The sequence below is a fragment of the Anomaloglossus baeobatrachus genome, chromosome 1 (genome assembly GCF_048569485.1).
Source record: "Anomaloglossus baeobatrachus isolate aAnoBae1 chromosome 1, aAnoBae1.hap1, whole genome shotgun sequence".
In the NCBI taxonomy this organism is placed as follows: Eukaryota; Metazoa; Chordata; class Amphibia; order Anura; family Aromobatidae; genus Anomaloglossus; species Anomaloglossus baeobatrachus.
The window spans coordinates 906,717,492-906,744,585 of record NC_134353.1 but is presented as its reverse complement, the minus strand read 5'-3'; the positions used below and the strand labels follow the sequence as shown (position 1 = coordinate 906,744,585).

The window sequence follows — 27,094 nt, the reverse complement described above, 5'->3', positions numbered from 1 at the left end:
GAATGGGGGCTGCAGCCCGTAGCTGTGGGCTTTATCATGGCTGGGTATCACAATATGGGGGACCCTACACAATTTTTTTTAATTATTTATTTTTATGGTCAGATAACATCTCTGATTGAAATCAGTCAGACACCTTGTCACACTGGGTAAGGGAACTGTCTGACTGCAACCAATCTGAGACACAGCTACTGCTAGTGGGTTGGGGAAGCAGTGCATACGCATGAAGATAATGAGTTACCCGGAAGCAGTGTACACCGCGTGGAGTCCGGTAAGTATGAAGCGCTTGCTTTATTCTTATTTTCTTTGATTTTTTTTTTTTTATTACCCAGAACTTAAACCTACTCAGATCAATGATCACTCAGACTGCAGAAATAACACTGGAAGTCAATAGGAGAATAGCTATAGGCATATTAACAATGAAGTCACTGGACAATGTCCTCAAATCGAATAACATTTCACTGGTGACGAAGACTCGACTCGTACATAGTCTGGTCTTTTCTTTAGTCACATATGAGTGTGAAACCTGCACGATAATGAAACAAGACAGAAAAAAATCTAAATCTTTGATATGCGGTGCTGGAGGATATTATCAATACCATGGATTGCAAGAAGAACAAGCAAATCAATTTTGGAACAAATCAAGCCAGACATGTCACTCAAAGCAAGGGTCACCAAGCGTCCACTTTGGACATATCATACAAAGAGTGCAATCACTGAAGAAGGACATCATGGTTGGAAAAATAGATGGAATAAGGCAAAAAGGAAGACCAGCAACCTGATGGCTTGATACAATCAAGATAACAGTGGAGAAGACCCTAGTGGATCTATCTAGGCTGCACAAGATCGACCTTCCTTCAGAGTCTACATCCATCAAGTCGCCATGGGTTGAGATCCAGCTGAAGGCCGTAAAAAAAAAAAATCCATTCTTACATTTAGGTCTCATTCAGATGTCACTTTTTTTCACATATGAGAAAAGTGGACTGAGTTTTTCAGTTAGGGGCACTTTGCACACTACGACATCGCAAGCCGATGCTGCGATGCCGAGCGCGATAGTCCCCGCCCCGTCGCAGCTGCGATACCATGGTGATAGCTGGCGTAGCGAACATTATCGCTACACCAGCTTCACATGCACTCACCTGCCCTGCGACGTCGCTCTGGCCGGCGACCCACCTCCTTCCTGAGGGGGCGGGTCGTGCGACGTCACACGGCAGGTGGCCAATAGAAGAGGAGGAGCGGAGATGAGCGGGACGTAAACATCCCGCCCACCTCCTTCCTTCCGCATAGCTGGCGTGAGCCGCAGGACACAGGTAGGAGATGTTCCTCGCTCCTTCGGCTTCACACACAGGGATGTGTGATGCCGCTGGAACGAGGAACAACATCGTAACATCGGTCATTTCCAAATTATGGAAATGACCGACGCTACACCGATGATACGATTACGACGAGTTTGCGCTCATTAATTGTATCAAAAAGGCTTTACACACTACGATATCGCCTGCGACACCGGATGTGCGTCACTTTCAATTTGACCCCACCGACATCGCACCTGCGATATCGTAGTGTGCAAAGTGCCCCTTAGAGTTTCATGCCAATGTAATTAAGGTTTGGACCAAGTGACATTAGTTTTTCTCATACATGAAAAAAAAATCTCAATTCTTTTCCTATGTAGCATTCTGTTAAAATAGGACCACACTCAGATGGCATTAGATTTTTTTCATGGATCCATGGGCACGCTTTTGATGTGACCGACCTGTCTCTGGGATTTTTCGCGGACCACTCTGTTTGGGAAAATCAAGGACATGTAAAGGACCTTATTCACAGTTCACATCTGCGTGGCACATCCTAACAGTGTCCGTCTATTGTTCGGACAGTCATAGAGTTTCACACACATCAGTTTTAAAAAATGTGTCCACGTCTCTAGTCCATGAGCCTCAGAACATATTCTATTCTCATCCGGTTTATGAATTAGGCTCAACCATTAAAGTTTATGTGGATCTTTGGGACTCGGATGAAACTAAGAAGACTTTGTACTTCAGTTTTCCATTCAAGTTTCATCATTTTTTAATTGATTTATTGCTAAGAGCCAATGGATAAAAAATTCAGACAGTATCTGCTTTAGTGAAAAATAAACAGATAAGAAAATAACTGATGCAATTAGGATGACACCTGAGAAAAATTTCGTCTGTGTCTCTTGATATTTCATGGTTCATATATGGGCCGCAATGCCCGGACTGAGCGTGTGCTTGGACCCAAACTTACAGTCTCATATCTGTTTATGAGTAGAGATGAGCGAACCCGAGGTTCGGTGTTCGTATCAAACACAGAGTTTGGGTTAGGATTTCGGGTGCTTTACATATGCTACGCACTCGCATGAGTGTCACTGTGCTTGGGTACGCTCGGTGCTTGGACCAGTGCGAGCCGCTTCCAGTGTTTAGATGGCTCTTACTGGTGGTATCAACAGTGTTATCAGATGTAGTGTGTAAAAAAAAAAATTGGAAAAAACCCACCCCAGAAGTGATCTGTTTATGGCTGGCTGCATGTGGGCAAAGACCTTAACTGCCCAATTAGGGACTTCCAATGGGGTTCAGGTCAAATCAGGGTCCAAAACCAAACTTTAATCAATGTCCAGATGAACCCGCTGGACTTCTACAGGTCTGCTCATCTCTATTTATGAGACTATAAGTTCGGGTCTGTCTGGCTATTGTGGCCCAAATACAAACCATGAAATACGCCTGTCTAAACCCGGCCTCATAGTGACTTCTATGTTTGAGCTTTATTCATTAATTATTTCATCTGCATATTGAAGTATTGCAGTATAAAGCACACGTAAATAATCAATCACAGGTTTAAGTCCCTTAGGGGCTGCCAAAAACATAAGTGAAAAAAATAATTAAATATGTTTAAAAATATGAAAAATAAAACAATTTAAAGTTTATATTGTTCAGTTTTTTTCACAATCTAAAACTAAAAAGTATAAAAAAAAAATAAAGTTTAGCATTGAGTCTTGACTAGTCTCTCTCTCCCTCTCGTCCCGGATTCCGCTCCCCATTGACATATATGGGGCCGGATTCCGGATCCGGATCGGACAACCCGCTGGTGATCCACCGGACCCGGATTATTCACAGTCCACTCAACTCTAGTCTTGACATATCCAATCCATAAAACTAAAAAATGAATTAACCCACCTGTTAAAAACGAGAGTTAACGTTTTTGAGGCACATCCTTCCCCCTCCCAAAAAACAAAAATGGAATAAGAAATGATAAAAGGTTATGAATCACAAAATAGTATCAATAAATACAACTGCTCACCGTCCAACTCCTTCATCAGAAAAATAAAAAATTACCGGTCTCATAAAATGGGGATGCTAACCAAATATTATAATTTTTTTTAGTTCTGAGTTTGTTAAACCACTAAAATAAAAATAAAAACTACACATAATTATGACATAAATTTATCACCACAATCATAATTGCCCGGAGAGTGTTGTTGGCCAAGAATTTTTACTATACAAATAAAAGGTGGAATTCCTTTGTTTTTTAACCTCTCTGCACTTGAATTTTACATTATATGATAAAAATGAATGATGTACTGTAATTCAAAACTGTCCCACAAATTATTTTTTTTAATTTTTATTTATTTATTGATTTTTTTTTAAAAAAACATTCGGCTAAGTTAAAAAAAAAGTTAAAGTTCTTGGAAGAAATGTAAATGTAAAATAAAAGTGAGTAAATAATTTATTATCTATTTTTTTGTGTGTTTTTAGAGAGTGTTAGACTTTGTAGCACGTCTTTATCTTTTTTGACCACAGCAGCATAACCACGCAGCCGGCAAGAAACAGATAAGATGCTCTGCCCTAACTCTGCAGAATTGGGTCCGTAATGACAGCACTAAACAGAAATTAAGCTGATGTCTTCCCATTATTCCTCGCAGAGCTCCCCCATCACATTACACCATAATAGCATTGTCCATATGGGGTATACATTACTATACATTTCCAAGGTGACAGACATGGCAGCTGCTCTATTTCGGTGACTGCAAGGGTCACTCATGTGACTACGTATGAGGATGAGGGTGATATCTTTTGGAGTCTTTTCCGCCTACTTTACAAAGCTGATGATGATATTGCTTATTTGCAATGTTATTGGATCAGCTCCATCCGGTCTGTATCCTGAGCACAGAAGACTATAGCACCAGATAGTGCCAGATCCTAACTCTAGTGCTCCCTCCTTGGCCTTCATCATCTGCACCTTCAAGGATCTTCTCATACGCAGGGCGCAGTAAGTGAATGGTGGTCTTAGGACTATGTGGAATTAACAGCGCATGTTTGAGGGCACATGTTGTGGGGGTGTGGACTTTTTTTAGCAAATGTTTTTTTCCCTGCCCTATTTTTAAGAGTGTAGTGTGAACGTTTCAACAGTATTAGAAAATGGGCATTGGTCATTACTAGAGATGAGCGGACCCGTGGAAGTTCGGTTTGGTTTGGCGTGTTCAACCGGACTTTAGATAAAGTTCGGTTTGGGACCCGGACTTGACCTGAACCCCAATGGAAGTCAGTAATTGGGCAGTTCAGGTCTCCACCCACATGGAGCCAGCCATAAGCACTTCCAGGGATGGGTGGCCAAGGTTTTTCATTTTTTTTTTCAGTGCACACTACATCTGATCACGCTGTTGTTACCCCCAGTGCGAGCCGTTCACACACTGCAAGCGGCTCGCACTGGGCCGAGCACCGAGCGTACCCGAGCACAGTGATGGTCACGCAAGTGGTGTTCATACATAAAGCATCAGAACTCTGAATCCAAACTCGTTTTTTTTCTTATTAACTCATTGTTTGGTATGAACACCGAACAACAAAAACAGCTGATCTTCTGTTGTCGGGTGTCTCACCCCCAATGATCAGACATTGATGAACTATCCTAAGAATAGGTTATCAATGTTAAAGTCCCAGCCAATCCCTTTAATACTGAACTGCCAAATTAATTACAGTTGATTTCTGGTGACTAAGTAAAAGAGCATTGGACCGATTGTTGGTTTAAGCATAAGATATGTAGACCAGGGGTAGCTGCTTATGCCCTCTCCCTATGCAATCATTTTTGAGTGAAAATGTCACGCTAGGTACGGGGGAGAAGAGATGGGAAACTCTGTGTCTGGGGAAGGGGGAGATGGTGACCTCTGACCAAATCTACCGCTGGCCCCTGTGGTCCGTCACCACCCTAGACAGGTTACATACCTATGCGTTGAGCTGAAGACTTGATCTTAGGATGACCCTAAAGTTGGGCCCTAGAAAGGGAACAGGTGAGATGAGCTCTTCATCAACCCCACTAAATACTAAAGAAGACACAGGGAGCACACATATGAAGAAAGCGCATGAACAACTTATCTCCAGATGCCCTAGGACGATGTTCAGCAAAGTGCAGCAATGATCGTACAGATGAGTGCAAGCCACCTGCTTGCATCCAGAAGTTCTGACGGATCTGATTATCACCAGCACAAGTTCACAGAAAATGAGAGTATTTAAACCCAAGGGGAAATACAGATGATTAGCAGCTTATGGGAAGAGGAGGCCCCTGTGTCCTAGAGGGAAAGAAATGAAAACCCAGCTGAGGAGAAAGCTAGTACACGGAATACTAACAGCAGGAGTAATAGAAAGTCAGGGAGCATTTTGAGCAGCCAAACGCTGTGACCTTCTATTGTCAGACACCACAGGACTGCACCTGTGACACACCCGTGACACAAAGCTGCGGCATTCTACTGTCCGCATAATGACCATAACATCCATGGCAATTTACATAGGTCCCATAATAAAAAATCAAATGACTGAGTGACCATCATTCAGCGTGGCTCCACCTGTCTCTACCTCTGGTATGCTACGTGAATGTGTCTTATTTTCAGCCAGCTTATTCCATTGTTAGGATACAATACAAAATCACCGTGATACCTGAGATTCGGAAATCTGGGTGCGTTCAGCTCGATATGGAAACTTTCAAAATATTTAATGCCGTGCAAAAGGGCAAAGCTGGTGTAAAAACCATACAGTGTAAACAGTTGGAAACAAAGGTAAAGAAACATTGAAATATCATCTGTTCCTTGTGGCGCATTACAGACTTCACCGTTTGGTGACTCCACATTGTCTGCGTGTATACTGAAGAAAAAGACCCAAATCAATCAAGAATGATTAACTTGAATCTCTCCTTAAATTAAAGGAGCCATGTGCAGCTTATCCATCTTTTTGGATCTAGAGTAGTTCCAAGTGACGAGTCACCAAACTTATCCCACTTTTTTGGTATGTCTTAAGCCCGCTACACACGCTTCAATATATCTCACAATCCGTCGTTGGGGTCAAGTTGTAAGTGACGCACATCCGGCATCGTTTGTGAGGTATCTGCGTGTGACAGCTACATGCGATCAGGATTGAACGCAAAACCGTTGATCGCAAACACATCGTATCATTCTCTAGAATTGAGCGTTTTGTTGCACGAACCTAGTCAATTGTAACGTGTGACATCCCTCATACGATTTTGTTGTCTGATGCTATGTGCGCAGGTGTGCGCTCTGCACCGCAGCTTCAAAAAGGTCTGCTTCAGAGCGCAGCTGAAAAGCTGCGTTCTGAAGAGCCTCACAATGTCTGTCATGCACTAATCTCTGTCAGTCGGTCACTATCTCTGTCCCTCACTCTCAGTCCATGTCAGTCTATCCCCCTCTCTCATATACTCACCGATCCCCGATCCCTGGCGCTGCACGGCATTCACACTGCTCCTGCGGCTTTTACTGTTTTGAAAAAGCCGGCCGCCCATTAAACAATTTCGTATTCCCTGCTTTCCCCGCCCACCAGCGCCTATGATTGGTTACAGTGAGACACGCCCCCACTCTGAGTGACAGGTGTCACACTGCACCCAATCACAGCAGCCGGTGGGCGTGTCTATACTGTGTAGTGAAATAAATAATTAAATAATTAAAAAAAACGGCGTGCGGTTCCCCCCATTTTTAAAACCAGCCAGATAAAGCCATACGGCTGAAGGCTGGTATTCTCAGGATGGGGAGCTCCACGTTATGGGGAGCCCCCCACCCTAACAATATCAGCCAACAGCCGCCCAGAATTGCCGCATACATAATATGCGACAGTTCTGGGACTGTACCCGGCTCTTCCCGATTTACCCTGGTGCGTTGGCAAATCGGGGTAATAAGGAGTTATTGGCAGCCCATAGCTGCCAATAAGTCCTAGATTAATCATGTCAGGCGTCTATGAGACACCCTCCATGATTAATCTGTAAGTTACAGTAAATAAACACACACCCGAAAAAATCCTTTATTAGAAATAAAAAACACACACATATACCCTGGTTCACCACTTTAATCTGCCCCAAAAAGCCCTCCTTGTCCGGCGTAATCCAGGATGATCCAGCGTCGCTTCCACCGCAGCTGCATGGAGGTGACCAGAGCTGCAGCAGACACAGCCGCTCCGGTCACCTCCATGCAGCAAATGAAGACAGCCGTGCGATCAGCTGCTGTCACTGAGGTTACCCGCGGCCACCGGTGGATGCAGCGGTGGCCGCGGGTAACCTCAGTGACAGCAGCTGATCGCGCGGCTGTGTTCATTTGCTGCATGGAGGTGACCGGAGCGGCTGTGTCTGCTGCAGCTCCGGTCACCTCCATGCAGCTGCGGTGGAAGCGACGCTGGATCATCCTGGATTACGCCGGACAAGGAGGGCTTTTTGGGGCAGATTAAAGTGGTGAACCAGGGTATATGTGTGTGTTTTTATTTCTAATAAAGGATTTTTTCTGGTGTGTGTGTTTATTTACTGTAACTTACAGATTAATCATGGAGGGTGTCTCATAGACGCCTGACATGATTAATCTAGGACTTATTGGCAGCTATGGGCTGCCAATAACTCCTTATTACCCCGATTTGCCAACGCACCAGGGTAAATCGGGAAGAGCCGGGTACAGTCCCAGAACTGTCGCATATTATGTATGCGGCAATTCTGGGCGGCTGTTGGCTGATATTGTTAGGGTGGGGGGCTCCCCATAACGTGGAGCTCCCCATCCTGAGAATACCAGCCTTCAGCCGTATGGCTTTATCTGGCTGGTTTTAAAAATGGGGGGAACCGCACGCCGTTTTTTTTAATTATTTAATTATTTATTTCACTACACAGTATAGACACGCCCACCGGCTGCTGTGATTGGGTGCAGTGTGACACCTGTCACTCAGAGTGGGGGCGTGTCTCACTGTAACCAATCATAGGCGCTGGTGGGCGGGGAAAGCAGGGAATACGAAATTGTTTAATGGGCGGCCGGCTTTTTCAAAACAGTAAAAGCCGCCGGAGCAGTGAGAATGCCGTGCAGCGCCGGGGATCGGGGATTGGTGAGTATATGAGAGAGGGCTGCTAACTTCAGTTACTCAGGAGATTAGCGGTCACCGGTGAGTCTTCACTGGTGACCGCTAATCAGGGCGCGACACAGACAGAGCCGCAGCATGACAATGAAGTCGGGTGAAGTTCACCCGAGTTCATTCTGATCGTGCGGCTCTGTCTGTGTCTGCTGTCATCGGCCATTCAGCTCTGCTACATGGCTGTCTGTGTCTGCTGTTAGCGGCCATGTAGCAGAGCTGAATGGCAGATGACATAGTAAAAACGCATCCCACATTACACACGCTTGGCAAGTCAATAAATAAAAAAAAAAAAAAGGTGCTCAATGCATACGTCACAGAACACATGATCTAAAGGATCGCACACAAAATTGACCAATTTAACATAGACTACTAACGCTCGTGTGACAGCAAATGAACGACCAACGTGAAATCTCATAGATCCCGTATGCAACCTGGGCGTGTCACATCGCAAATGCGATTGTACAACTAATTGCAACGTGTAAAGTGGGCTTTAGTGACTAGTGTTGAGCGGACCCGGATCTGAAAAATCCGGATGCGCACGGTTCGAGGTTCCGATCAGAGTCCGACCAGTAGATGCACGATCCGGATCTGTTTTTTTTTTTTTTCTCTCTCTCTCTCTTTCTCCCCATTCATTTACATAGCCGCGGATTCCGGATCGGATCCAGACTTCGGAGGCAACCCGATCTGGATCCGTCGGACCCGGATTATAGCCGAACCGCTCAACTCTATTAGTGACCAAAGTTTAGGTTGTCTAGTCCTTAACTTATCAATTGTAAAGACATATAAAATGTGTCAAAGGCTGGGATGCTTTTGGTACCCCTCCCCATGCACTTTCTCATTTTGGAAAAGTGGCCATAGTTTCCATTTTCTTTGCTCTGTAAAGTCCTTTTAATATGAGTACATATATAAACTAGGTCATCCAGAAGAATTATACCAATGACCTTCCTCAATAAAATGTATATTATTATTATTTATTATTATAGCGCCATTTATTCCATGGCGCTTTACAAGTGAAAGAGGGTATACGTACAACAATCATTAACAGTACAAAACAGACTGGTATAGGAGGAGAGAGGACCCTGCCCGCGAGGGCTCACAGTCTACAGGGAATGGGTGATGGTACAATAGGTGAGGACAGAGCTGGTTGCGCAGTGGTGTACTGGACTGAGGGTTATTGTAGGTTGTAGGCTTGTTGGAAGAGGTGGGTCTTGAGGTTCCTCTTGAAGCTTTCCACGGTAGGGGAGAGTCGGATATGCTGAGGTAGAGCGTTCCAGAGTATGGGGGAGGCACGGGAGAAATCTTGTACGCGATTGTGGGAAGAGGAGATAAGAGAGGAGTAGAGAAGGAGATCTTGTGAAGATCTGAGGTTGCGTGCAGGTAGGTACCGGGAGACTAGGTCACAGATGTAAGGATATGCCACATTTGCTGGAAAACCCCTTTAATGTTGGTCTTGCTACTAATTTGAAGGATGAGTATCATAAGCTACTAGTCGAGTGGGTCCACTGCTGATGCCTGTCATATGGGAATCAATTAATTTCTATAAATGCCTTGTTATACCTTATGTCACATGAAGGGGTGGTGTAGCAAAGTAGGCACCAACATTACTGCTCCTCAGCCTTGAAGATCTGATGGAGGGAGATCTCAAATCCTTCAATTTATATTATTTTTCTTTTTAGTGAACTCTTAAAATTTAATATGGGTTTGGTAAAAATGGGCAACCCCTTTAAAGAACCATTTGACATTTTTGAACGTTACCTTTGCTAAAATGATTACTTATCTAGGTCTTTCCTGTAACTTAATAGGAATGCGGTATAACAAGGTCCTCTACTCAAGATTCACACAAAGACATTTTACAGACTCTTCTTCACTATACATTTATGGATTTAAAGCACCAATTCTTTATCTGTCATGTTGACCAATGACAATAGAAATATGTTCCTATGTCCATGTTTTAAGAAGAAGAAGCTGGTCTTGTAGCCATAAATGATTTTATGTAAAACCAATATAACTTCAACTGAGGAGGTAACTCCATTCATTGTGGCAACATCTCCTTCCTCACTTCGTGACAATCTGGTCCTAACTTGCAATACCAAACCTATAAAGAGTATCTGCATAGTGGAACATATTGTGATAGGTCATTGAGATCCCAAGTGGAAGCCTATAACCAAGAAGACCCCACCAGTCTTCACAGAGCATTCTACCAAATTTCAGTGGGCTACACCCTGAATTTTTTTGTATCCCCTAGTTTATCTGATGGGGTTTTCATTGCTGTTAATCATATCAATAACATAGGTCTAGGGGTTTTAGAGATTCAAACATGTCAACTCAACAGGTTTTACATGAAGTCACCCTGTTTCAGGATCCTCACCCAGTCTCCATGTAAGATGTAGGTATAGCCATAGAAGTGTCTGCAGGCACGTAGGGAATAGAGATGAGCAGACCTGAGGTTCAATGTTCGGAGTTTGGTTCTTTGGAAGTTGGTCTCTAATCCTTAAGTTCGTGTTCGAAGTTCGAGTGAGTCATGAGTGCAAACCACTCAAGTGAGCAGCTCTGTGCTTGAGTATGAGTGATGACCAGCTCTGTGCGAGCCGCATGCAGTATTTGAATGGCTCACATTTGGGGTAAAATCAGCGTGATCATATGTAGTGTGCACACAAGGAAAAAAAAAATGTTGAAAAGCTCCACCCACCCTCCGCCAGAAGTGGTTTGCTTATGGCTGGCAACATGTACGTGGAGCCATGAAATGCCCAATTACTGATTTCAATTAAGGATCAAGTCAAGGTAAAAAAACTAACTTTTTTTGTAAGGTTCGAATGCGCCAAAGATTCGCTCATCTGTAGTAGGGAAGTTGGTAAGTTACAACTCCAAATTTACCTTTTTTGAGCTCCTTGATTTAATAATTCATCACAGTCAGGGTATGTGTAGGGACTGGACTCATGAACTTGGCTCACTCCATACCGGGCAGGTGAAGGCTGAGATATACAACCAGAATCTGCCCTTAAAAGTAGTCACCAGAGTTAAACTCTAATCACTGCTCCTAACCGTTAAGATGCTGCTATCAATTGCTGACAGCAGCATTTAAAGGGTTTATTTACCAAAGCATGTAGGCACCCATTAATACCAGCAAGGAGAGATGTCGAAAAAGGTGAAGAATTAGAACGTAATGAATATATATGATTGGCAAAGGAAAACCAAGCAGATTCCTTCTCAGTGCAGGTTAGAAAATTAAAGTTGCTATCAAATTGGTTGGTCTGGGCAAAGTTGCCATCTGATTGGTTGGCCTTGGTTGGCCTGGGCAACTGCTCCAGTATTTATTTGGACTAGTTTTTTTTAAATGTGCAAGACCCAATATGTTACCTAAGATTCCTATTTTGCAAATTAGTGTATGTTCAATATGTTCAACAAGGAGGGGTTTTTTTGGATGTGATCAAAACAGAAAAGTCCTTCCACCTTTAGAGTTTGTGCACACAACATCTTTATCAAGCGGATTCATCAAAATCAAAAATTCAGAATTGGCGATTTTCACTCAATGCTTTGTTCCCACAAAAATGCCACAAAAGCAATCCAAACTCGTAAGACTTCCAAGTACCCCAAAAATTGATCCAATCAAAACATCAGCTCATCCGGTAAAAATAACAAGTCGTGATTAAGGTCTGTCAACAGAAATATAATAAAGTTATAGGTCTCAGAAAATGGAGACAGAAACCAATTTGTCTTGTTAGAAATTTTGTATTTTTTTCATCATCAGTTATATTAATGATATGTTACCAGGTCATTTTTATTACACAATTAATGTTGTAAAAATGAAAAGAAAAGTCAATATTGTTTTTTTGTCAAAGAAAAATATAACTTGTCTTTCAAAATGAACAAGACCTCATACGTCTAATAGTTATGGTGAAAACTAAGCAACATTGGCACAACCAATGTGTATTTGGTTTTTTATTATTATTACTATTATTATTATTATTTATTATTATAGCGCCATCAATTCCATGGCACTTTACATGTGAAAGGGGTATACATAATAGGGACAAGTACAATAATCATAAACAATACAAGGCACAGACTGGTACAGGAGAATAGAGGACCCTGCCCGCGAGGGCTCACAGTCTACAAGGGATAGGTGAGGATACAGTAGGTGAGGGTAGAGCTGGTTGTGCGCCGCTATATCAGACTAAGGGTTACGGCCGGTTGTAGGCTTGTCGGAAGAGGTGGGTCTTCAGGTTCTTTTTGAAGCTTGTCAAGGTAAGCGAGAGTCTGATGTGTTGTGGCAGAGCATTCTATAGTATGGGGGAGCCACGGAAGAAATATTGGATGTGATGGTGGGAAGAGGAGATGAGAGGGGAGTAGAGAAGGAGATCTTGTGAGGATCGAAGGTTACGTGCAGGTAAGTACCGGGAGACTAGGTCACAGATGTAAGGAGGAGACAGGTTGTGGATGGCTTTGTATGTCATGGTTAGGGTTTAGAACTGGAGTCTTTGGGCAATGGGAAGCCAGTGAAGGGATTGGCAGAGAGGAGAGGTCGGGGAGTTGCGGGGGGACAGGTGGATTAGCCAGGTAGCATAGTTTAGGATAGATTGGAGGGGTGAGAGACTGTTAGAAAGGAGGCCACAGAGCAGGAGGTTGCAATAATCCATTAATAATAATAATAATAATAATAATTCTTTTTAGCATAGAACTCCAGTATAACCTATGCAATTTGCTTAAAGGGGTTGTCCACTAGTCGGACAATTCCTTCTCAATATCTATATTCCCCTATATAAAATAAAATCAGCCTGTACTCAACTCCGGTGCTGAGTTAACATTGATGGAATGGGAGTGAGAGCAGCAGCAGTTATTATTTCTTCCTGATCTCAGAGTTAGAAACGGCCACTGATTGACTGCAGTACGCTCATGGCATAATAATGTCTCGCGAGCCCTCAGAAACTCAGCTCCAACATTGCTGAATCGGTGCCAACACCGGGGTGAGTACAGGCTGCTTTCATTTTACATGGAGGAATATTTTTCGCCGGTTTGGTGGTTCCGGCGCACGCCAGTACACTGTATACAGTACAATGGCAGGGCGACAAGTTCTGGTCACATGCTGTCATGTGACCGGAGCATGTGACCTGGAAGTTGCCGCACTGCCATTGTACTGTATCACACTGTACTGGAGTGCGCCGGAACCACCAAACCGGCGAAAATGCCGGATGTGTGAAACTAGCCTTTGAAGGAGCTGTCTGAGAAGAGGACACCCTTTTTAATTTAGCTTGTTCCATCTACAATTTTAAAGATATTAAACTTCTGTTCCTGACAACAACCGAATAAATAAAAATTGATATATAGATCACTCTGAAACCCGGAGTTTCCAAAAATGTTATAATGTTCATTATCTTCTTTTTTTAGCATTATATAATAGTACAAACAATGGATAGTCATATCCCTATAAACAAGGCAGAAATAGAGGAGAAGGAGAGTCCGGATCGTTGTGCCCAAGGGCTTGGAATATTTTGCACTGGTCTTCATTACATCTCAGGAGAAATGAAGGAATATGGAGACTGGTTGAAAGGTGAGAGTCATTTATGATATTCTATATGCTGCTTATAGACTGCTCCAAAAATTACGAGAACACAAAAATCCCATTTTGGATCTTAATGAATATTCAGGTTGAAAAAATACTGATGTAATTTATTGAGAATAAAATGATATATGATGTATCAACGGCCAATAGAAACCAAAATCATCAATCGATTTTAGTGCTGGATTCCAAATCACCCAGAAAATTAAAGTAACCATTTTTAAATCATAAATTAATCCAATTTGCATTAATTTCATTGCCGTAACTCGTAATGTAACTTATTAGTGTCTGTGGCCCCATGTGACTGCATGCCGTCTCGTCAAGGTCCAAGCAAGCTCCTGATTACACAGTGGGTGACGTATTGAGGAATTTCATCCCAGACCTGGATCAAGACATTAGACACCTCCTGGGCAATCAGTTGTGCCACTTGATGGCATAGAATTAACTCATACCGAGGTTCTCAACTGGATTCAGGGCTAGGAAATGTGAGGGCAGTCAATGACATCACCATCTTAGTCATTCAGGCACTACCTATATACTTTGACCAAATGAGGTTGGGCATTGCCCTGTACCAGGAAAAATCCACTTCACCATTGTAAGGTCAGACATATGCCATGAGGATGTCATCCAAGCATGGAAAAACAGTCAGGGTACTGTTGGCCATCACGTGGAGGTACGAACCACCAAACATGTGCCTTCCCAGACCATCAATGAGCCATTGCCAAACCGGTGGTATTGGAAGATGCTACAAACAGAATGATGTCTCCAGACTAATGCCCTCAAGCAGGAGCAGACACAGACAGATGAGAGCCCCCATGCACAAACAATTTATGGGCCCTTTTCAGTCCAATAGCTCATAATGCACAATTCCACCTGCTTTAGAGACAGAAGTGGGCCTCCTAAACTTTGAGCCTCTCTATAGCTACACAGGTTGCACCAACAGCATGTCAACTCTTAGCTCAAGGTGAAGCTGCTTTCTTCTGCGAAAAGAACTCGGCGCCAATAGTGGACCTGCAAATTCTACAGCTGTCAATCTAGAGCACAGCTCCCATGAAAGGACAATGGACCTTATGCCATCATCATGCCATCTAATTCAGACAGGATATGAGAACTTTGTAAACTCTTCGCTTTTCGTCTCTCATACTAAGCAATCTGATCCATTCTTGACTAAAATTACTTTTGGAGGACTGTCGATTACTCCATGCCAGAATTGTGGGGGCATAAATGTCAGTACGGCTATGTTCACAAGTGTTGTGACTTCCACATATATCGGAGGACACAAAGCTGTATTAGATTTGTCATACCCGTGGACTTAAGGGGGCTTTACACACAACGACATCGCTAACGAGATGTCGTTGGGGGTCATGGAATTCGTGACGCACATCCGGCGCGTGAAACGTACGAACGACCGCTAACGATCAAAAATACTCTCCTAATCGTTGATTGTTGACACATCATTCTAATCCCAAATATCGTCGCTGTTGCAGGACGCAGGTTGTTCGTCGTTTCTGAGGCAGCACACATCACTATGTGTGACACCCCAGGAATGACGAACAACACCGTACCTGCGTCCTCCGGCAACGAGGTGGGCGTCACTTTCTTTCGGCTGCTCTCCGCCCCTCCGCTTCTATTGGACGGCTGCTGTGAGACGTCGGTGTGACGCCGCACGAACCGCCCCCTTAGAAAGGAAGCGGTTCGCCGGCCACAGCGACGTCGCTAGGAAGGTAAGTACGTGTGACAGGGCCTAGCGATGTTCTGCGCCACGGGCAGCGATTTGCCTCTGACGCACAACAGATGGGGGCGGGTGCTTTCACCAGCGACAGCGCTAACGATGTTGCTGCGTGTAAAGCAGCCTTTACTAAATATTGAGGTCCACTCCAGGTTCCACTGTTGTTTCTGTCATTGTACTATTTTGCAAATCAGAACCGCCCAACCTGCTAATGGCGGCTCCAGACAAAAGCCTCTGATAGCAGTGTACATGGAGCCATAAAACATTGTGGAATGTCTAAAAAAAGAGGCAAGAATCCAGCACTAAAGTACCTGCCCATATTTTATAAATCCATAGCAAATTTACAGCAAAATTCCCTTGTGAATTTGCAATAGAACTTACCGCAGACTGCATTCATCTGGATGAAACTGGGTCAAATCTGAGAAATGTCTTTATAGATTGCGATGTAAACTCTGCACACAACGTTTCTAAGGAAAAGTAAATGTTATTTAGCTCAAAAGTGTACAATGTGCAATACACAACATCCAATAGCAAATACTATAAAATGAATCAATCCATTCCAGATAAACCCATCCCATTCCAGTTCGTCGACTGGGTTTTACGTGGCACGTCGCAAGTGATGTTTGTCAGTAATCCTATTAGTGGTCTCCTCATCATTGCTGGACTTTTCCTTCAAAACCCCTGGTGGGCGATTGCCGGATGCCTGGGGACCATAGTGTCAACGATCACAGCACTGATTCTCAGCCAAGACAGGTATGTAGAAAATGCTACACAGCCATGTAACGAGGCTGTCTGATTACAGTATTTATATTGTGTACAAGGCGCCAGACTTATCATAAATATATTGTAAGGAATGGTAGTTATAGTCTTCATACATAGGAGCAGTATTATAACAGTTATATTCTTATTATAGGGGCAGTATTATTGTGGTTATATTCTTGTACAAAAGAGGCAGTATTATAGTAGTTATATTCTTGTATATAAGGGCAGTATTATAGTAGTTATATTCTTGTACATAGGGGCAGTATTATAGCAGTTATATTCTTGTATATACGGGCAGTATTATAGTAGTTATATTCTTGTACATAGGGGGCAGTATTATAGTAGTTATATTCTTGTACATAGGGGGCAGTATTATAGTAGTTATATTCTTGTACCTAGGGGGCAGTATTATAGTAGTTATATTCTTGTACATAGGGGCAGTATTATAGTAGTTATATTCTTGCACATAGGGGCAGTATTATAGCAGTTATATTCTTGTATATACGGGCAGTATTATAGTAGTTATATTCTTGTACATAGGGGGCAGTATTATAGTAGTTATATTCTTGTACATGGGAGCAGTATTATAGTAGTTATATTCTTGTACATAGGGGCAGTATTATAGTAGTTATATTCTTGTACATAGGGGCAGTATTATAGTAGTTATATTCTTGTATATAGGGGCAGTATTATAGTAGTTATATTCTTGTACATAGGGGCAGTATTATAGTAGTTATATTCTTGTACATAGGGGGCAGTATTATAGTAGTTATATTCTTGTACATGGGAGCAGTATTATAGTAGTTATATTCTTGTACATAGGAAGCAGTATTATAGTAGTTATATCCATGTACATAGGGACAGTGTTATAGTAGTTTACATTCTTGTACATAGGGGCAGTATTATAGTAGTTACATTCTTGTACATAGGGGCAGTATTATAGTAGTTATATTCTTGTACATAGGGGCAGTATTATAGTATTTTCTTGTACATAGGGGACAGTATTATAGTAGTTATATTCTTGTACATGGGAGCAGTATTATAGTAGTTATATTCTTGTACATAGGGACAGTATTATAGTAGTTATATTCTTGTACATAGGGGCAGTATTATAGTAGTTATATTCTTGTACATAGGGGCAGTATTATAGTAGTTATATTCTTGTACATAGGGGCAGTATTATAGTAGTTATATTCTTGTACATAGGGGCAGTATTATAGCAGTTATATTCTTGTATATAAGGGCAGTATTATAGTAGTTATATTCTTGTACATAGGGGCAGTATTATAGTAGTTATATTCTTGTACATAGGGGCAGTATTATAGTAGTTATATTCTTGTACATAGGTGGCAGTATTATAGTAGTTATATTCTTGTACATAGGGGCAGTATTATAGTAGTTATATTCTTGTACATAGGGGCAGTATTATAGTAGTTATATTCTTATACATGGGGCAGTATTATAGTAGTTATAGTCTTGTACATGGGGCAGTATTATAGTAGTTATATTCTTGTACATAGGGGCAGTATTATAGCAGTTATATTCTTGTATATAAGGGCAGTATTATAGTAGTTATATTTTTGCACACAGGAGGTGATTATTATTATTATTTATTTATAGAGCACCATTAATTCCATGGTGCTGTACATGAGAAGGGGTTACATACAGAATACATATACAAGTTTCAATAGACAGACTAGTACAGAGGGAAGACGGCCCTGCCCTTGCGGGCTTACATTCTATAGGATTTTGGGGAGGAGACAGTAGGTGGGGTGTAGGTTGGGCGGCAGCTCCACACGGTGGTGGGGCAGTGGGATCATCGAAGGTTATAGGCATTTCTGAACAGGTGAGTTTTCAGGTTCCGTTTGAAGTTTGCAAAGTATAGTAGATAGTCTGACGTGTTGAGGCAGCGAGTTCCAGGAGACTGGGGATGATGGGTGATATTGTAGTATAGTTATCCTACTGACTAGTATTGTTGTAGTTATATTATTGTTCATGTGTTATGCTTGAGCCTAATGTGATGAGGAATCTTACATTTAGAATATATTGTAAATCGTGTGTGACATATTGGGGCCTGATACATACTTTTCATACAACAGATCTGCGATTGCTGCGGGGCTACACGGGTATAACGGGATCTTGGTTGGCTTATTGATGGCTGTGTTTTCAGACCAAGAAAATTACTATTGGTGGCTTCTTATTCCCGTGACTGTCATGTCGATGACTTGGTAAGTCCTTAATTCTTTTTATATTTGGACAGTGTCACAAACCACCGGGGGGGTCACTCAGAAATCCCCCGCGCTGGCTACCAGTACGTCACAATCGGGGGGTAACAAGTGGGGGTCACCCCTACTTTATACCTCCCGACCGACAGACAGAGCACGTGACGCGCTCTCTAGCGCCCCTCTTATAGTCAGGCCAATTATGGAATTGTCCGACAATAAGCAAGGAGGCCGCTATACTACTTATGCCGATTATTGAAGGGTCCCCGGTGAGAGTAGGGTATATATTCCCCCGACCTCCGCGGGCGGAATATATAATATCTTCCCGAATCTCACTGGCCTCCCCACAATAATCCTTGGCACAACTCGCTGCCACCAACCGCTTCACGGTAACTATTAGCCGAACACACAGACGTGGGATTCAAGATCGAGATAACAGAACAGCCCAGGATTAATTATATAATTTAATCGCCTAAAGCACACTAGAAACTACAATATATACAATAGGGAATCTACAGAATATACAGTTATGTCAGAGTACAGTTACAGATAAAGCATGGTTTACAAACAGGCATACACAGTTCAATCAGTTACCTTGTGCGTCTGGCCACAGGGGGGCGCTGTAGACCAGGTTTCCAGGAACTCTCTCACAGGTCTTTCCCAACCAGGCCCCCGAGCAGAAGAACGCTGGAAAATGGCCGAAGTAGGGTTATCAACCTGGGCAGATCCAGGTCCCCTCCTACCTTAGTGACCTCACAGGGAAGCACTGCCACTCCCCCTGCATGGATCAGAATTATCCAGCAAAGGGGATTTTGGCTATAACTTTGCCTGGGAGCGTCGTAGGCGGACGCCAATGCTCTCATTGTGACAGTTATGAATTTAGCTACAGAACGAGGGGACTCATGACCTGTCTGCCAGTTCCCCATTGGCTGATATCACGCCTGGGGCATTTCCCAATGTCCTGCTCCCATAAAAAGGGTGTGCCGGCATCGTCCACATGCGGAGACACCATTTTTATGGTTGCCATATTTATCGGAAATATGGCTTGCGAGATATGAACCATTTTTTACTGGAGTCGTTCTGTCTGGCTATTTCCATAGCCTTGCTAACTAGCTAGCAGCCCCCACTACAGGGTGACGGCAGGGAGTCATCCTGTGTCCATTGTCCTCAAGCCACCTAATTTCCATATCACAGGACATGGCCATGGATTTGTTGCTAAACCAGTTGTGTGAAGGGAAGGGGGGGGGGTGACACCAGGAGAGGGCTTCCTGACATGACTTGAATGTCATGATTTATCGTCATATCTCCGGATTTACCTCACACCTCCCCCCTTTTGAGGGCGCTAGGGGGCAGCACACTCCGGTGTTCCCCCGTGCGCCCGTCCGCGACCTCTCCTTGTCGGGACAGCCCGTCTGCGTTACCGTGGTCACGGCCCCTTTTGTGGCGAATGGTGAAGTTGTATTGCTGGAGCGCAAGGCTCCATAGCAACAGTCGCCCATTCGTCCCAGAGACGGTGTGCAACCAGCTGAGGGGATTGTGGTCCGTCTCCACGATGAAGTGGCGCCCGTATAGATAGGGTTGCAGACGCTGCAGGGCCCACACTATGGCCAGGCACTCCTTCTCCATCGTGGAATAGGCAACTTCCCTTGGTAACAGCTTCCTGCTCAGGTACAAGACTGGGTGCTCTTGGCTCGCAGAGTCCACCTGGCTGAGCACCGCACCGAGGACGAAGTCACTGGCGTCGGTCTGTACTACAAACGGCCGCGTGAAGTCGGCTGCCTGTAGCACGGGCGGGCTGGACAGGGCGTCCTTTAGGGCCCGGAAGGCTGTCTCGCAGTCCATTGTCCAATCGACTGCAGAGGGCAGCTTCTTCTTGGTGAGGTCCGTCAAGGGCTTTGCCAGGCTACTATAGCATGGAACAAACCTCCTATAGTACCCAGCGGTCCCCAAGAAGGACATCACCTGCTTCTTGGTCCTGGGGGTGGGCCAGGATGCGATGGCTTCCACTTTCTCAGGCTCGGGCTTCAGTGTTCTCCCACCTACCCGGTGACCGAGGTACTGGACCTCGCTCATGGCCAGCTGACACTTTCCCGGCTTGATGGTCAAACCTGCCCGGTGGATCCGCCTGAGCACCTGTGCTAGATGCTCTAGGTGGTCCTCCCAGGTGGGACTGAAGACGGCAATGTCATCCAGGTACGCGGCCGCGTACCCTTCAAGTCCCTTGAGCAGGGTGTTGACCATCCGCTGGAAAGTGGCAGGGGCATTCCTCATCCCGAATGGCATCACCGTGGACTCGTACAGTCCAAATGGGGTAATAAAGGCAGAGCGTTCCCTGGCCTTGCGAGTCAGGGGGATCTGCCAATATCCCCGGCTCAGATCCATGATGGTCAGGTACTGAGCCCCGGCCAACTGATCGAGCAGGTCATCGATGCGTGGCATTGGGTACGCATCGGCGACCGTGACAGCATTGAGCCCCCTGTAGTCCACGCAGAACCGAGTGGTTCGGTCCTTCTTAGGGACGAGGACTACAGGCGAGGCCCAAGCGCTGTTGGATGCCTGGATCACCCCCAGCTTCAGCATCTCGTCAATCTCCTGGCGCATGTGTTGCTGCACCTCCAGGGAGACCCGATATGCTGAACGCCGGATCGGGGGATGATCCCCAGTGTCCACGTGATGGACAGCCAAGTCAGTCCTTCCGGGCTGGTTGGTAAACAACCCCCGGAAGGGGAGGAGGGTGGCCCACAGCTGGGACCGTTGGTCCTCCAAGAGCTGGTGGCCAACCTCCACATCCTCAATGGATCCGCCTGCCCTAACCTGGGCTAGCATATCCAAGAGGGTTTCCGCTTCTCCCTCCTCGGGCAGGTTGCACACGGGGAGCGCACATGCCTCCCGCTCATGATGTGCCTTCATCATGTTCACATGGAAGGGCTTCCGCCTTCCACGGGCAGGGTCCAGGGTGACCAGGTACGTCACAGGGTTGAGCTGCTGGTACACGAGGTATGGGCCCTCCCAGGCTGCCTGAAGCTTGTCCTGTGGTACGGGGACCAGTACCCACACCTCTTGACCCACTTGGTAGGTCCTCTCACAAGCGTTCTGGTCGTACCAATGCTTCTGATCGGCCTGGGCTTGAGCCATATTGTCGTGTACCCGTTGCGTCAAGGCCTGCATTTTGTCCCGGAAGCGCATGACATACTCGATAACCGACACTCCAGGGGTGGCCAAATCCCCTTCCCAAGCCTCTTTCACCAGAGCCAGGGGGCCCCGCACACGTCGCCCGTACAGGAGCTCAAACGGTGAGAATCCTGTTGAGGCCTGTGGAACCTCCCGGTAAGCAAATAACAGGTGTGGGAGATACCGCTCCCAGTCACGCCCGTGGGAGTCGACCAACATCTTAAGCATCTGCTTTAAGGTGCCATTGAACCGCTCGCACAGGCCATTAGTCTGTGGATGGTACGGGCTGGCCACCAGATGTCGCACCTGGACTTGCTTACAGAGGGCCTCCATCAGCTGGGACATGAATTGGGTCCCCCGGTCAGTGAGCATTTCCTGGGGAAAACCCACTCGGGAGAAAATCTCCAGCAATGCGGTGGCCACCTTGTCAGCCCGAATGGACGACAAGGCCACTGCTTCTGGGTACCGGGTGGCATAGTCCACTACCGTCAGTATGAAGCGTTTCCCGGAGCTGCTGGGGATGGCCAGCGGGCCGACCAGATCCACAGCCACCCTCCTGAAAGGCTCATCGATGATTGGCAGAGATACCAGTGGGGCTTTGGGGCGTGGCCCCGCCTTCCCCACTCTCTGACAGGTTTCACACGAACGGCAGTAGGCAGCCACATCGGCCCCCATTTTTGGCCAGTAGAAATGCTGGTTTAACCTGGCCTTGGTCTTAGCGATCCCTAGGTGTCCGGCCATCGGAATCTCATGTGCGATCCGCAACAACTCCGTCCGGAACGGATAGGGTACCACCAACTGTCGGTCCCTGGGCCACGTCTCCGGTGAACCCTGCTGGACCGTGGCCCGGTACAGCCGTCCTTGGTCCCAGACCACTCGCTCCGGGTCCGAGTCCGAGGGAGGCTGTGCCGCCTGCTCCTTTAGAGCTTTCAGGCTGTCGTCAGCTTCTAACGCTGCCTGAAACTCCTGACTAGATGTGGCCAGAATCGACGAGACTGTCACATCTTCAGTCAGTACCCCGGGACCTGTGTCCTGGCCTCCACCTGACTCGGCTGCCACTTGGTCAGAAGGGGAAGAGCTATCGGACCTCCGGGAGGCCCCTTGGCTTCCAGCACTCCCACTGCGGGTGACAGCGGCCACAGCCGCTGCGACCGTGGGTCGTGCCTGCTCCTCCTCCGTTCCTGACCAAGTCGCCGGTTCAGGCAGACCTACCTGGCTTCCTGACACCCCGGTTGTGGGGGAACCATGCACCGAGATCTTACCTGGGAGCACTTCCGCTCCTGGACTGGCCCCAATCTCACCTGCCTGTTCCCCTCCTGCAGCAACAGAACCCCGCTGTGAAATCTCTGGGGACCCCACATTTGCTGTGGTAGCCCCCACCCCACACACTGGTCCTCCCCCTGCAGCACCCTGCTCTCTGCTTATCCCTGCAGAGGGCAGCAGATCCCAGCTCACAGGCTGGTTACTTGTAGAGGCATTGTCACACCTTTCTCTGACCCCCTCCCCTGTCACAGCGGCAGCTGTGTGTGTGTCTATGGTGTCTGTGCAAGCAGAAATATCAGAGTTCACTCCCTCCTCCCTTACATCATTCATAGATAACACATTAACATTGTTAGGAGTCATGTCAGTACGGGCTGACGGTTCAGCCCTTGGTTGGGGCCCAAACTGGGAGGTTATCTGCCCCAAATCTGTCCCAAGTAGCACGTTTGCAGGGATCCGATCAGTTACCCCCACCTCCCTCACCCCTCGCCCTGCGCCCCAGTCCACATAAATGTCAGCAACAGGCAGCGCCGGGTCAATGCCTCCAATCCCGGAGACAGCGAGGGTTTTTCCAGGGATCAAGTCTTGGGGGGACACCATCTCAGGCCGCACCAGAGTCACCTCCGAGGCGCTGTCTCGCAGTCCTATGGTCACAGACCGGCCGACGGTGACAGGTTGGAAGCTGTCCAGGGACCTACCACCACCCCCACCCACACAATACACCTTGGGCGGCCCTTGGGACGGGGACGGAGCCGGGGCCTTGGGACGCTGAGGGCACATGGCCTTGAAGTGTCCAGGTAGGTTGCACTGGTGGCACCGTCTTGGCTCTGCCACGGGCCTGGAGAGGGGAGTTGAGGGGGACACCCCCTGCAGTCTAGGGGCAGGTGGGGCAGTCGCAGAATTCATCTTACCCCCTCTCCAGGTGCTGCTGGTGGCCGCTCTCCTGGCCTCAGGGGCCCGGTTGTTGGTGTAGTCATCGGCAAGGGCAGCTGTAGCCGTGGACCCCTTTGGCTTCTGGTCTCGGATGAACTGGCGGAGATCCTCAGGGCAGTTCCACAAGAGTTGCTCCGTGATGAACAAGTCCAGGATCTCCGGTCCGGTGGAAAGCTGCAGGCCTTGGGTCCAGTGGTCGGCAGCTCGGGCAAGTGCCCGCCGGTGGTCAGCCCAGGAGTCCTTTGGTCCCTTCTGTAGGCTCCGGAACTTCTTGCGGTAGGACTCCGGAGTGAGGTTGTACTGTTGGATCAGGGCCCGCTTGATGGTGTCGTAGCCCTGATCTGCCTCAGCAGGCAAGTCCCCAAGGATATCCAGGGCCTTACCCCTTAAACGGGGGGTCAGGTATTTGGCCCACTGGTCCTTGTTCAGATGGTGCTGCAAGCAAGTCCGTTCAAAAGCAGTCAAGAAAGAGTCCAAGTCTCCATCCTTCTCCAGCACTGGGAAGTCCTCAACACGGACCTTTGGAAGTTTGGTGTCTTGAAGGTCACGTGCGGCTGATGAGGGCCGGAGCTGAGCTAGCTGCAGCTGGTAGTCACGCTCTGCCTGGCGCTCTTCACGCGCTGCCTGCCGCTCCGCAGCCTCAGCCTCACGCGCTGCTTGCCGCTCTGCCTGCCGCTCCGCAGCCTCAGCCTCACACGCTGCCCTGCGCTCTGCCAGGAGTGCCTGGTAGCCCTCCCGGTCTCCAGCCTGGAGTAGGGCCATAGCCATTTGAAGAAGGCTATCCGAGCCTCCCAGGCTCGGTGGAATGGCACGTGGTGATCTGCGGCCCGCTGCGGAGCCTGGTGCTTCACTGTCCATTGCAGAGCGGAGGGCTGGCATCTGGCTCGTTGAGGAACCTTGGGCGGGCTCCTCCTCATCTTGTCCAGCAGTGCAAGGTTGTGCGATGTCCTCTGCAGAGCTGTTCTCTGGCGTCGGGCTCCTGGAGGACTCGTGGACAACCTCCTCGTCGTCTCTGGCCTGAGCATCGGCCATTCCTTTGGCTTTGCTCCTGGTGCTCTCAGCCATTCTTGCAGACTTTTGGTCACTGACACAGAACTGACACCTGATGCCTCCACACACCTTACAGTATCTGCACTCTGACACTCTAGTGTTGAGCTAGTCTGAAGACCCCAGCAGCCACAGCTGCTGCAGGCAGTCTTTAGTGTCTGGGAGTATGGGTCTCACACTCACACACACTATTATCTCGATCCCACCGCTATGCCACCAATATGTCACAAACCACCGGGGGGGTCACTCAGAAATCCCCCGCGCTGGCTACCAGTACGTCACAATCGGGGGGTAACAAGTGGGGGTCACCCCTACTTTATACCTCCCGACCGACAGACAGAGCACGTGACGCGCTCTCTAGCGCCCCTCTTATAGTCAGGCCAATTATGGAATTGTCCGACAATAAGCAAGGAGGCCGCTATACTACTTATGCCGATTATTGAAGGGTCCCCGGTGAGAGTAGGGTATATATTCCCCCGACCTCCGCGGGCGGAATATATAATATCTTCCCGAATCTCACTGGCCTCCCCACAATAATCCTTGGCACAACTCGCTGCCACCAACCGCTTCACGGTAACTATTAGCCGAACACACAGACGTGGGATTCAAGATCGAGATAACAGAACAGCCCAGGATTAATTATATAATTTAATCGCCTAAAGCACACTAGAAACTACAATATATACAATAGGGAATCTACAGAATATACAGTTATGTCAGAGTACAGTTACAGATAAAGCATGGTTTACAAACAGGCATACACAGTTCAATCAGTTACCTTGTGCGTCTGGCCACAGGGGGGCGCTGTAGACCAGGTTTCCAGGAACTCTCTCACAGGTCTTTCCCAACCAGGCCCCCGAGCAGAAGAACGCTGGAAAATGGCCGAAGTAGGGTTATCAACCTGGGCAGATCCAGGTCCCCTCCTACCTTAGTGACCTCACAGGGAAGCACTGCCACTCCCCCTGCATGGATCAGAATTATCCAGCAAAGGGGATTTTGGCTATAACTTTGCCTGGGAGCGTCGTAGGCGGACGCCAATGCTCTCATTGTGACAGTTATGAATTTAGCTACAGAACGAGGGGACTCATGACCTGTCTGCCAGTTCCCCATTGGCTGATATCACGCCTGGGGCATTTCCCAATGTCCTGCTCCCATAAAAAGGGTGTGCCGGCATCGTCCACATGCGGAGACACCATTTTTATGGTTGCCATATTTATCGGAAATATGGCTTGCGAGATATGAACCATTTTTTACTGGAGTCGTTCTGTCTGGCTATTTCCATAGCCTTGCTAACTAGCTAGCAGCCCCCACTACAGGGTGACGGCAGGGAGTCATCCTGTGTCCATTGTCCTCAAGCCACCTAATTTCCATATCACAGGACATGGCCATGGATTTGTTGCTAAACCAGTTGTGTGAAGGGAAGGGGGGGGGGGTGACACCAGGAGAGGGCTTCCTGACATGACTTGAATGTCATGATTTATCGTCATATCTCCGGATTTACCTCACAGACAGTTATTGACATTGATACCAAAAGCCAAATATCAATTTAATTGTCCTTGTAATTTTTCACCACTAGAATACCGTTTACCGTTTCACATTTAGATGATCTTTGGCCTTTTTTATATCTTTTTTTTTTTTTTCTTTTAAATGTTTTTATTAATTTAACACAAAGTAATATGAATATAACCAGACATGTTATGAAAATATACATTGCTGATTTTAGTAAACAACAGACACGTCAATATTCTAGGTTATAGAATGTTACTTTTAAATTTAACCACTACATACTAAACTACTACAACAATAAAATACATTAACTTTTAATCTGTCTTCCTTACTCATTGGAGTGGAAATCACCAAATTACAACATATCGATCAATCATAACCACAAGGATATTTTAGAAACGTAAATTATTAAATATATAAATGGGAGAGGGGAAAAAAACAAACAAAAAAAACCACAGGTTTAAATAGAGTTACTTATCATTAGGTTATTCCATCTTTCCCAAATTTTTTGGTATTTTGG

General features: G+C 46.3%; 1 protein-coding gene across 3 annotated transcripts in view; it reads left to right on the top strand.

Moving 5' to 3' along the window:
* The window catches only part of SLC14A1 (solute carrier family 14 member 1 (Kidd blood group)), a 92,115-nt gene that overhangs the window by 28,598 nt on the left and 36,423 nt on the right, over positions 1-27,094 (top strand). For 2 of the 3 annotated variants that reach the window (XM_075327538.1, XM_075327523.1), the window contains exons 2-4: positions 13,773-13,935; positions 16,237-16,426; positions 18,535-18,663. In XM_075327538.1, the coding sequence (XP_075183653.1) occupies positions 13,794-13,935; positions 16,237-16,426; positions 18,535-18,663 (461 nt within the window). In that variant the 5' untranslated portion in view covers positions 13,773-13,793. Of the gene's footprint in view, positions 1-4,058; positions 4,279-13,772; positions 13,936-16,236; positions 16,427-18,534; positions 18,664-27,094 lie in introns of those variants that run through there. The other variant, XM_075327530.1, reaches the window with a different exon arrangement.